Raw genomic sequence first — 12,427 nt, 5'->3', positions numbered from 1 at the left:
GGTGTGAGCCACTGGGCCTGGCTCAATTAACAATTTTAAAGTGTACAGTTCAGTGGCATTTATATTCTCTCGATCTATTAGTTCTACATACTTGACATACAAAATTAATTTTTGTCTTTTGAATCTTCTTCAGTTTGGGAAGTGTATGAAATTTTGGTTTGATTTAGTTGCTTTAATCCTTCTGATTTTTAGCTCTCAAGTAAGTAGAATAAGCACTGTTATTGCCTCTCTCTTTTTTCATCTGTGTGTGGGCGCATAAATACACACACTCTTCCATCTCCTCCCGCCCCCAGCTTCCACTCCTTTCATTTATTTCAAGGTTATGAAGCCTTTTGTGGTGAAGGATGTATCATACACTTTACATTTAATAAAAGCATAAGTCTACTTCGGAATCTTCCAGCCTTCCAGAGTAGCAGCCACAATCATCCCTATTTATCTTCATTGTAATTAGATATATACCTTTCTAGAACATTAGTTCTTAACCCTGTCTACACATTACAATCACCTGGGGGGTACGTTAAAAAAATTTCTAGTGCCTAAGATGCACCCCAGACCAGTAAAATTAGAATTTTTTTTTTTTTTTTTTTTTTTTTTTAGACAGAGTCTTGCTTTGTCACCCAGCCTGGAGTGCAGTGGCACGATCTCACTGCAACCTCTGTCTCCTGGGTTCAAGCGATTCTCCTGCTTCAGCCTTCCTAGTAGCTGGGACTACAGGCACATGCCACCACACCTGGCTAATTTTTTGTATTTTTAGTAGAGACGGGGTTTCACCATGTTAGCCAGAATGGTCTCAATCTCCTGACCTGGTGATCCAACTGCCTCGGCCTCCCAAAGTGCTGTGATTACAGGCGTGAGCCACCACGCCTGGCCTCTGTCATTTTTAAAAAGGAGCTGTCTGAATAATCTGGCTTAGAAGCACTGGCCAGTGCAGAGAGTTTTTGTTCTTAGGCCAGGTTCTGAAGCTGCCAACCTTGAAAACAACCCCCACATGTCCCTTACATCATAATGTTCATCTGGGGCCCCTGATAGCATTCTTAGCAGTACTGGCTGCTGTCAGGTAGACAGCTGAGATGATAGGTGATTGTATGTTTTAAAGGTACAGGAGGGGATTGTGTATCTTTTTTAAGACCCCTGGAGAAGAAATTTGTTAGTTTGCATTATGCCTGATTTAAGATTACTGCCTGTATGATGATTTTAGCATTTTCTTCGCCCCGGCTCCTTTTTAGCAACTTGAACATTTTTCTTCCATTTGCCTCCCCTTCCCTCCCTATGTAGCAAACTGTTTTCAGTTGCCAGTTATGATTTACAACTTAGTCCATGTGCCAGCATTCCAGCTGTGAGCAGCTGTGTGAACATCTGGGAACTTCTTCCCCGTAAGCGCCCCTAAAAGAGGCTATGTTTTTAAAAGTCAGTATCTCTCATTGATCCATGCATGGAATTTCCTTCCAATTGTGGATTTTGGTATCTTTGGGGACCACCCGGACCCCAAATGCTTTGTATGTCTCAGAGGAAAGCAAGTGAACATAAGATCAAAGAGATTTTATTATGAAAATCAGGCAGTAGATATTTAGTTCATTTGGGCACCTCTAAATCTTTTTTTTGTGTTGTCACTGGAGAGGCTAACATTATCTTCCATAATAAAGTTTTTAAAAATTCTCTAGTTTAGGCCGGGTGTGGTGGCTCACACCTGTAATCCCAGCACTTTGGGAGGCTGAGGCATGTGGGTCACTTGAGGCCAGGAGTTCGAGACCAGTGTGGTCAACATGGTGAAACCATGTTGAAAATACAAAAATTAGTCAGGCGTAACTGGGTGTGATGGCTCCCGCCTGTAATCTCAGCACTTTTGGGAGGCCGAGGTGGGGTGGATCACCTGAGGCTAGGAGTTTGAGACCAGCCTGGCCAACAAGGTGAGACCCCCGCCTCTACTAAAAATGGAAAAATTAGCCAGGTGCAGTGGCATGCACCTGTAATCCCAACTACTCGGGAAGCTGAGGCAGGAGAATCACTTGAACCTGGCAGGCGGAGGCTGCAGTGAGCCGAGATTGCGCCACTGCACTTTAGCCTGGGCAACAGAGGGAGACTGTCTCAAAAAAAAAAAAAAAAATTACCTGGCTTGTATAAAATTTTGCTTTTTGGCTCTCATCAGTATTATTACACCTGGATTAGAACCTGTGCTCCTTGTCTAGATTGTATTACTGCATTTAGACCAAGTTTCAGTACTCATCTCATCAATTATCAAATTTTCTTCTTTCTGTCTTAAGAGGCAGGTTCTCACTATGTTGCCCACCATGGAGCACAGTGGCATGATCATAGCTCACTGCAGCCTCGAACTCCTGGGCCCTGGGCCTCAGCCTCCTGAGTTGGAGTAGCACACTTCAGGTGTGCACCACTGTGCCCAGCTAATTTACAGAGACAGTTGCCTATGGTGGTCTCCAACTTCCAGTCTCAAGCAATCCTCCTGTCTCAGCCTCCCAAAGTGATGGGATTACAGGCATGAGTCACTGCACCAAGCCAGTTTTTTGTTTTTGTTTTCTTTTTTGTTTTTGTTTTCAATCACAGTCCAGTTCTGCCTTCTAATGCTAGCAATCATCTACATCCAGAGGGGATAGGCATTGACCAGGGCCTTCTGTCCAACCAAGCATATAGATATTGGTGTTTGTGATCTCTGAAATTTTGCTATTTAATAGTATTGGCCTTGCATAATTCTTACCTCTATTCTTTCATAAATATAGGTGACTGTGAAATGTGTTAAAATTATTGGTTAGTGTTAAGGTAAACTAAAAGTCTAAAAAAATAAAGATTGAGAGAGAGGTAGTATATTTGAAGTTCATAAGATGAAAAGATATAGTTAGGGTAAACAGGGTATTCTTTAACATTTCAGAAGCTTATTTACAATATTAAGGAGATTCCAAGTGAGTGGGATTAGAGGAATTCCTAGATGTTGACTCCAGAGTATCTTTTTTTTTTTTTGAGACGGAGTCTTGCTGTGTTGCCTAGGCTGAAATTCTGTGGTGCGATCTCTGCTCACTGCAATCTCCGCATCCCAGGTTCAAGCAATTCTCCTGCCTTAGTCTCCCGAGTAATTGGGGTTACAGGCACCTGCCACCACGCCTGGCTATGTTTTTGTATTTTTAGTAGAGATGGGGTTTCACCGTGTTGGCCAGGCTGGTTTTGAACTCCTGAGCTTGTGATCCGCCCGCCTCGGCCTCCCAAAGTGCTGGGATTACAAGCGTGAGCTACCATGCCTGGCTGACTCCAGAATATCTTATAGGACATTAGAGACTTTGAGGGTTCACCTCCAATCTTCTGGAGGAATTCCAGGAAAGATAATCACATCTTTTTTTTTTTTTGAGACGGAGTCTTGCTCTGTCGCCCAGGCTGGAGTGCAGTAACCGGATCTCAGCTCACTGCAAGCTCCACCTCCCGGGTTCACGCCATTCTCCTGCCTCAGCCTCCCGAGTAGCTGGGACTACAGGCGTCCGCCATCTCGCCCGGCTAGTTTTTTTTATTTTTTAGTAGAGACGGAGTTTCACCGTGTTAGCCAGGATGGTTTCGATCTCCTGACCTCGTGATCTGCCCGTCTTGGCCTTCCAAAGTGCTGGGATTACAGGCTTGAGCTACCGTGCCTGGCCGATAATCACATCTTACAAAAATACCTCTTGGCATCACTGTCACTTCATTGTCACTGTCAGTACTTAGTATTAAGTTCTAAAAATTTTTCTGAATTGGTGACAGAAATGATATCAGGAGATATTAACTTAGGTTGTGTTTTGTTGAGCCTAGAAACAGGGAGTTTCTTTACTGTTTCCACAAGCTGTAACCTTTCTTCGTCTTCTATTTATAGCAGAGCAATGATATCGCTCGGGGCTTTGAGAGAGGACTGGAACCAGAAAAGATCATTGGGGCAACAGATTCCTGTGGTGATTTAATGTTCCTAATGAAATGGTGAGAGAGATTTGGCTTCATGTTACAATTGTGTTTCTTTGCCAGTGACTTGAATTTGTGCGGAAGATAGGGTGGCAAGATTGTGTATTCCCAAACCATGAATTTTCAATGTCAGAGATTTTTTTTTTTTGAACCAGTGTTTCGCTCTTTGTTGCCCAGGCTGGAGTGCAGTGGCACGATCTCACTCAGCTCACTGCAACCTCCACCTCCCAGGTTCAAGTGATTCTCCTGTCTCAGCCTCCCAAGTAGCTGGGATTAGAGGCGCCCACCATCATGCCTGGCTAATTTTTGTATTTTAATTAATTAATTAATTAATTAATTTTGAGGCTGAGTCTTGCTCTTGTTGCCCAGGCTGGAGTGCAATGGTGCGATCTTGGCTCACCGCAACCTCCGCCTCCGGGTTCGAGCAATTCTCCTGCTTCAGACTCCCAAGTAGCTGGGATTACAGGTATGCACTGCCATGCCTGGCTAATTTTATATTTTTAGTAGAGACAGGGTTTCTCTTTGTTGTTCAGGCTGGTCTTGAACTCCCGACCTCAGGTAATCTGCCTGCCTTGGCCTCCCAAAGTGCTGGGATTAAGGTATGAGCCACTGTGCCTGGCCCATTTTTGTATTTTTAGTAGAGACGGGGTTTTGCTGTGTTAGCCAGGCTGGTCTTGAACTCCTGGAATATCAAGAGATCCTTGCTGATACCAATTATTGGTGTTAAATGGGAATTATGCTTCAGAATGGCTTGCTATTAAGCCAAATTATATTAGATTGCATATCAGAAAAAAAGGTAAATTTGAGGTAGAAAATATGTAAAGGTTGGGTGCAGTGGCTCACACCTGTAATCCCCACACTTTGGGTGGTCAAGGCAGGCGGATCGCTTGAGGTCAGGAGTTCGAGGCTAACCTGCTTAACGTGGTGAACCCCCATCTCTACTAAAAATACAAAAATTAGCTGGACGTGGTGGTGCATGCCTGTAGTCCAGCTACTTGAGAGACTGAGAAAGGAGAATTGCTTGAACCTGGGAGGCGGAGGTTGCAGTGAGCTGAGATCCAGCCATTGCACTCCCGCCTGAGTGACAGAGCGAGACTCCGTCTCTTAAAAAAAAAAAAAAAATATATATATATATATAAATATATATATATATATATAAAACAACATGACTTAACCATTTGTTTACACAGTTCTGAATTACATACTGTAAGACTATGGGCCTGTGACCCTGGGCTAGACATCAAATGAGGCTTTCTGCCATCCCTGAGGGCCAAACCTGCTGAATAATGTCTGAAAGAGAAAAATAATCTCAACAAAAAGCATTAAAGCTAATACTGGCCAAAGCACAAGTTATTTCATTCTATAGAGAGAGAATGGCGCTAAGATGAAAAGGAAGTAGTTCTTCTCAATTTGATTTCTCTTTTTTTGAGACGGAGTCTGTTTTGCCTGGCATGTAGTGACGCGAACTTGGCTCACTGCAACCTCCGCCTCCCGGGTTCAAGCGATTCTCCTGCCTCAGCCTTCCAAGTAGCTGGGATTACAGGCACCTACCACCATGCCTGGCTAATTTTTGTATTTTTGGTAGCGATGGGGTTTTGCCATGTTGGTCAGGCTGGTCTTGAACTCCTGACCTCAAGCAATCCGCCTGCCTTGGCCTCCCAAAGTGCTGGGATTACAGGCGTGAGCCACTGCGCCCAGCCCTAATTTGATTTCTTAAAGACAGGGTGATTTATGGTGTGGCCCTCACTACCTCTCTGTTTCCAAGTATTCTGGATTTGTGATACATAGAGGGTTTATGTTACAGTGCCACTAAAGAAACATGTTACCTTAAAAGTTATATAATCAAGACCGGGCGTGGTGGCTCACGCCTGTAATCCCAGCACTTTGGGAGGCCGAGATGGGCAGATCACAAGGTCAGGAGAGTGAGACCATCCTGGCTAACATGGTGAAATCCCGTCTCTACTAAAAATACAAAAAAAAAGTAGCCGGGCTTGGTGGCGGGCACCTGTAGTCCTAGCTACTCGGAAGGCTGAGGCAGGAGAATGGTGTGAACCCGGGAGGCGGAGCTTACAGTGAGCCAAGATTGCACTACTTCGCTCTAGCCTGGGCAACAGAGCGAGAGACTGTCCCCCCGCCCCAAAAAAAGTTATATAATCAAAAGGCTTAATATTTTATCTGATGAGAGTACTGCTGGTAAATTACCCAGAAACCTGTATTGGAAGATTTGCCATATTCAGAAGTAAGGAGCTATATGGACTGCTTGTTTTGTTTTGTTTTTTGAGACAGAGTCTTGCCTTATCACCCAGGCTGGAGTGCAGTGGTACCATCTCGTCTCACTGCAACCTTCGCCTCCCAGGTTCAGGCAGTTCTCATCCCCCAACCACCTAAGTAGATGGGATTATAGGCATGTGCCACCACACCTGGGTAATGTTTATATTTTTAGTAGAGACGGAGTTTCATCATGTTGGCCAGGCTCGTCTCGAACTCCTAAGCTCAAGCAATCCACCTGCCTCAGCTTCCCAAAGTGCTGGGATTACAGGTGTAAGCCACCACGCCCAGGCTGGACTGCTTTTTAAAAATTTTATTTTAGGCAGTGTCTTGCCCTGTCACCCCGGCTGGAGTGCAGTGGCGTGATCACAGCTCACTGCAACCTTGACCTCCTGGGCTCAAGTTATCTTCCTACCTAGGTCTCCTGAGTAGCTGGGACTACAGGTGCATGCCAACATGGCCTGCTAATTTTTAAAATTTTTTTTGAAGAGACCAGGTTTCCTATGTTGCCCTGGGTTCAAGTGCTTCTCTCACCTCGGCCTCCCAAAGTGCTGGGATTATAGGTATGAGGCACTGCTCCTGGGCTGGACTGCTTTTTCCTACTCAGCCATATGTGGTTACTTACGATTTACATTAACATTAATTAGCTTTTTCCACTGTAGTCCATATTTGAGTATCTGCTCCAATAAGGTGGTAATTTTTCTTGTCCACATCTCAGGATAATTTTATTTTGTTTTTTATTATTTATTTATTTTGAGACAGGGTCTCGCTCTGTTGCCCAGGCTGGAGTTCAGTGGTTCAATCTCAGCTCACTGCAACCTCCACCTCCCAAGCCCAAGTGATCCTCCCACCTCAGCCTCCCAAGTAGCTGGGACCACAAGTGTGCACCACCATGCCTAGCTAATTTTTGTATTTTTTGGTAGAGATGGGTTTTGCCATGTTGCCCAGGCTGGTCTCGAACTCCTGGGCTCAAGCGATCCACCTGCCTCAGCCTCCCAAAGTGCTAGGATTACAGGCGTGAGCTACTGTGCCTGGGCTTCTCAGGATAATTTTAATTTTTTAAAAACTGATTTGGAATCATGTTTAAGGAACCATGTGGCTAGATTTTTTTGTTATACTTGGTAGTAGAGGTTGTGTAACTGAGATAATTGAAATTTGTAGCTAAATTTTTATTTGCTTGTTGTTCCAATCCACAGTTCTGACCAGAGGGGTAATAAGTATTTAAACAGACACAAAATGAGGAGGGTTAAGACCCCTTCACTTAGATGATCTGGAAACTGGATTGACCAACCTGTGTATAATTGACTTATGCATAATTAATAGAGCTGAATGTAGGTTTGATTGGGTTCACTCACATGCTTGTATTCACAAATAAAAATTTTGGAAGCAGATTAATATTATTTATCATTCAGTTTTTTAACCTAAGCCTACCATGGTTTACATCTAAATTCTAGCTACAGACATCTGTTTCTGTATATTAGGTATTAATCCATTTACTTAAATTTCTTCTTGAAAATATTGAAAGGGTCCTTTTCACCTTGACACCAAGGTGAGGAGGAACTCAAGTCAATTAAATCCATATAATGACATAAACTTACGTCTGGACAGATTCTTTCACTCTTCCTCTCCTTTTAAATCTCATATTATTTCTCTCCAGGAAAGACACAGATGAAGCTGACCTGGTTCTTGCAAAAGAAGCTAACGTGAAATGTCCACAAATTGTGATAGCATTTTATGAAGAGAGACTGACATGGCATGCATATCCTGAGGATGCGGAAAACAAAGAGAAAGAAACAGCAAAGAGCTAAAGGAGGGGATGGTCTCTGTCATTTCTCTTTGTACATAATACATTCACCTTCCTGCCTCCTCTCCCTTCTACCCACCCCTTTCTATCCTAAACACATCCATAAAAAATGTGCTTATCACTGTGCTCCACAGGAGAAATGTTGGTATTGGTTCTCTTGTAACATAACTGATGGTCTGATTAATGATGAGTGTCTCTCTGTGAAGACCAGGCATTTACATACTGAGTGTAATACCCACAATTTTTTTTTCCTTTGCCCTGATCTCTTCCTTCTGCTCCCCTGTGACCTCAAGATGAGTTTTAACTTTTTAATCACCTTAGAGTCTTGATTTTTAGATTGGGGGATTTTGTCACAATGATGTTGAATTTTGGTTTCTTGCTTTGGTTCTTAGAACATGTTGCTGACTAGCTGGCCTTTGTTCTGACATGTTGAGATGGAAAGGATGTTGCCCGTCTGTTAAAAAGCCAATAGCAACTGCCTACCTGTTGGGGCTTTCCCAACCTTGTTCAGCTCTACCCAGGAGAATACAGGGTTTCTGGTGTGGTCTTCTGGGCCACCCTCTGTTGTTCATCCTCACTCATCCTCCCAGAATTACTCCATCCTTTGGAAGATTTGAAATTTTACACTGAAATTTGTCAAGACACTCTTTTTAGCCCCAGGACTTTTGGTCTTGCTTTTAGCACTCTCCACTTCTGCTTCTGTAAAGTGATATCAATTTGTGATAAAATGACAAGATTATTAACTGTGGAGATTTTTAGCTATAGTACATGAGGATGATGGGGTAGGGTATAATTGTCTTTATTATCACATATGGTATGTATGTATGATTTCTTTCCATTCCTCATATTTAGACTGTATATTATGTAGGTGTGAGTGTTTGCCTGGTGCTTGCTTGTGCCAAGGTGCTAGGCACCCTCCAAGCCTGCCAACTTTTGTGGCCTCCCAAAGCATTCCTGTTACCAAAGAGGCTTCAAACCTGACCCTCACTTCTCAGTGGACCCGAGTTTCCCTTCTATGCCATTATTTTCAGTGGGAAAGTTTTAGAGGTGAGCTGTTGGCCACAATATCAATTTTAAGTATTCATAGCAGTTAAAAGTCTCTTGCATTCTTGGCTCCTGGATTTACCACCAAGAGTCCCCAAAATATTAATGCTCTTGCCTTTTTCTACCCTCAAACTTATAGTTGTATCTTATTTTTTAAAATGAATTTTCATGGCCAGGCACAGTGGCTACCACCTGTAATCCCAGCACTTTGGGAGGCTGAGGCAGGAGAATTGTTGAAGCCAGAAGTTTGAGACCAGCCTGGGTAATGTAGTGAGACCCCTGTCTCTAAAAAATATAAATAAATAAAAATAAAGGCATGTTCCTAAAAGACTATCACCTTGGAAAGTGACAGGCCCTGGCATTATTAGCATGTTGACACAACCTTTTCTCCTTACTCAGCAAAATATTTCCTTTTGGTTTCTTCTTGTGTTGCTATTATATTGAGAAATTTGTCTGATCATATCCTTCTGCGTTTGTCCCCCAAGAAATGTCCTACTTTATCCTTTTCTTTTTGTGGTTGAGGAGGGCTAGAGAATCACAATTAGAAGTAAGGAAATAGCAGGGTTTTGAGGACCCTTGTCCCAGCCCCAAAGCTGAGGAAATAAGAATAAATGCTTAATATAGCCTTAATTCTAGAGTGCACCAGCCATGAGGCTGCTTTTCTTGTTGCTTTTGATTTTTAAAACATACAGCTGTCTGGCCAGGAGCATCCACCATTTCTAGATTATTCAGAGTAATGAGGGGAATGGATGGATTGCTCCAGTCCACAGATGAGCCACATAATATGCAAATCATATACCCATTCATAGCATTTGTTAACATTGCTTCCCTGCTCAGCTGCTGATTGAATTCTGTGTGCTTATATAAATTATGTCAAAAATTATACTGCATAATTGAGGTGACAGCTGTTGCTGCAGTGACATGACAGACTGGAACAATGAAGCTTTTGGTTTAAGTGAGCTAGGAAAATCCTTCTGAATGGTAATGTGATTGAGCAAGAGCTCATAAACCATACCTCAAGTGGGTGGGAGTTTTATCTGTATATTCCTTCTCTCTCTGAAGGAATTAAAGGCTTAGATCAAGTGCTGGATAATTGTCAATTGCTTGTACTTAATCTGATCGGTTTCTAAAAGAAGGAAAGGATGGTCAGGAAACAGATTTGTCATAAATGTAGCCAAGGATATCAATTAGGGTAGACAAGAATAGGACAAAAATAGGCCAGAGCTCCTGAGGAGGTGATTTGGGTCTCGATTTGCAGAAAATGACAGCCTATCCACGTGGCCCAGTGTATGCCTCCCAGTAGCCGTGGGCATGTAAACTGCAGTGACCAGATTTTTAAAACTAAAAATCTCTAGTATATGGACAAAGAACATGACAATATTTGGTACTGAGATTGGTTCTGAGAAACTTGGGGCACATGGCTGCTGTGGTTATAGGTAATATTTAAGACATTCATAACAATCTGATATTCTTTTTACCGAAATAACCCCAGTATCATCTACTACTTATCATCTCTTTAATAGACTTTTGTCTTTCTTGTTTTTGGTTTATTGTACTGAGTGCCGCCAAAACAACTTTTGTTCTCTTCCTGCCTACCTGCAGCTGGTTCTATAGGAATATAGGGAGCTAGAAGCCAATACTGATTTCAGCCCTTAGCACAAAGGAAATCAGATGCCTGCTTCCAGCATTTGTTAGTGTTGAGTAGATGTTCTTGCCCTAGAAGAATTAACAGCCTCAAACAGAAACCTGTTTCATGGAGCTTTCCCCCCTCAGAAGAGTTAATAGTTAAGTGCTAAGCACTCTTAAACTCCTGGGTCTCAAATGCTAAAAGTATATTTTTCCTGTGTTTTAGTCCTCTTTCAAGAAATCTTTCTAATCCTTTCAATAATCAGCATTAAAAGATCTTCCTTTCTTCAGAGTTATAGCACAGCTTTGTCCAGTAGAGTCTACCAAGGACAGCTTAGCAGCTCTTTGATCGCTGGGCTAGGCAGATGGCCTTCAAGTTAAGATCAAATGCCGGAAAATCAGCCTACATGGGAGCACCCATTTTAAACCTGGAGAGAACCATGGTGTTTTCTTCTTCAAATAACAATCTGGTTTTTTTTTCCCCCAGTACTAAAATTTTATTGTCTTTCAGACAACATAATGTTTATTTAAAATTGGAACATACTATCTTCATGCTTTCTTTTTCTTTTTTCTTTTTTTTTTTTTTTGAGACGGAGTCTCGCTCTGTCGCCCAGGCTGGAGTGCAGTGGCCGGATCTCAGCTCACTGCAAGCTCCGCCTCCCGGGTTTACGCCATTCTCCTGCCTCAGCCTCCCGAGTAGCTGGGACTACAGGCGCCCGCCACCTCGCCCGGCTAGTTTTTTTGTGTGTTTTTTAGTAGAGACGGGGTTTCACCGTGTTAGCCAGGATGGTCTCTATCTCCTGACCTCGTGATCCGCCCGTCTCGGCCTCCCAAAGTGCTGGGATTACAGGCTTGAGCCACCGCGCCCGGCCTATCTTCATGCTTTCTAAGCTAAATCTTAATTTAGATTTCACTCCTCAGTAGATCTCAGAGGAGAAGCTATATAGGATCCAGATTCAAATTTAACAGTGTCTTCTACTTCTTTAGTTATGTTTTCTATCAACTCCTGCTGCTGCTTCAAATAAGGATATTTCTCAGGAGACTCTTCTACTTGTCCACTGACTGTATTTTTTCCTTTTTGATCTGTAGCCCCGGTTAAATGGCTGATGTCCTTCTGTGGATGATTCTTGGAGGTAGTCTCAGAATTCCAAGGTGATTGTCTATCTTCCTCTTGTCTTTATCCTAATGCATTCACCTCATTTATTTATTTATTTATTTCTAGATGGAGTCTTGCTCTGTCACCAGGCTGGAGTGCAGTGGCACAATCTTGGCTTACTGCACCCCCCATCTCCTGGGTTCAAGCGATTCTCCTGCCTCCGACTCCCTAGTAGCTGGGACTACAGGTATGCGCCACCATGCCCAGCTAATTTTTGTATTTTGGGTAGAGGTGGGGTTTTACCATGTTTGCCAGGATGGTCTCGATCTCCTGACCTCATGATCCACCCACCTTGGCCTCCCAAAGTGCTGGGATTACAGGCATGAGCCACTGTGCCTGGCCACCTGTATTAATTTTTGTGCCCAAAAATAAAATTGTCATTATTTGTTTGCTCTCATGGGGCACTTTCAGTAATACATATTTTTTTAAATTCTAGTTGCCCGCTTTGTTGATCCTTCCTTTGTAATACCAGACTTTGCTAAAGACTTGAGGGGTGGTTTCAGAATAGGGTCAGGTGATGGGAAGGCAGGATGAGAAAAGCCCTGGACTTGCATGTTTGAGAAGGCTTCCAACCACATCTTCACTCACACTCTAGGTCGGAA

General features: G+C 43.0%; 1 protein-coding gene across 3 annotated transcripts in view; it reads left to right on the top strand.

Annotated features, from left to right (window-relative positions):
• The window catches only part of CBX5 (chromobox 5), a 44,165-nt gene extending 35,823 nt beyond the window's left edge, over window positions 1-8,342 (top strand). For all 3 annotated transcript variants that reach the window (XM_003906493.3, XM_003906494.4, XM_003906495.4), the window contains exons 4-5: window positions 3,845-3,945; window positions 7,853-8,342. In XM_003906493.3, the coding sequence (XP_003906542.1) occupies window positions 3,845-3,945; window positions 7,853-8,003 (252 nt within the window). In that variant the 3' untranslated portion in view covers window positions 8,004-8,342. The remainder of the gene's footprint in view (window positions 1-3,844; window positions 3,946-7,852) is intronic.
• Window positions 8,343-12,427: the final 4,085 nt, after the last annotated feature.

This window comes from Papio anubis, chromosome 9, assembly GCF_008728515.1.
Source record: "Papio anubis isolate 15944 chromosome 9, Panubis1.0, whole genome shotgun sequence".
Classification (NCBI taxonomy): Eukaryota; Metazoa; Chordata; class Mammalia; order Primates; family Cercopithecidae; genus Papio; species Papio anubis.
The sequence above is the reverse complement of the archived record's forward strand: the minus strand, read 5'-3'. Positions and strand labels throughout refer to the sequence as shown.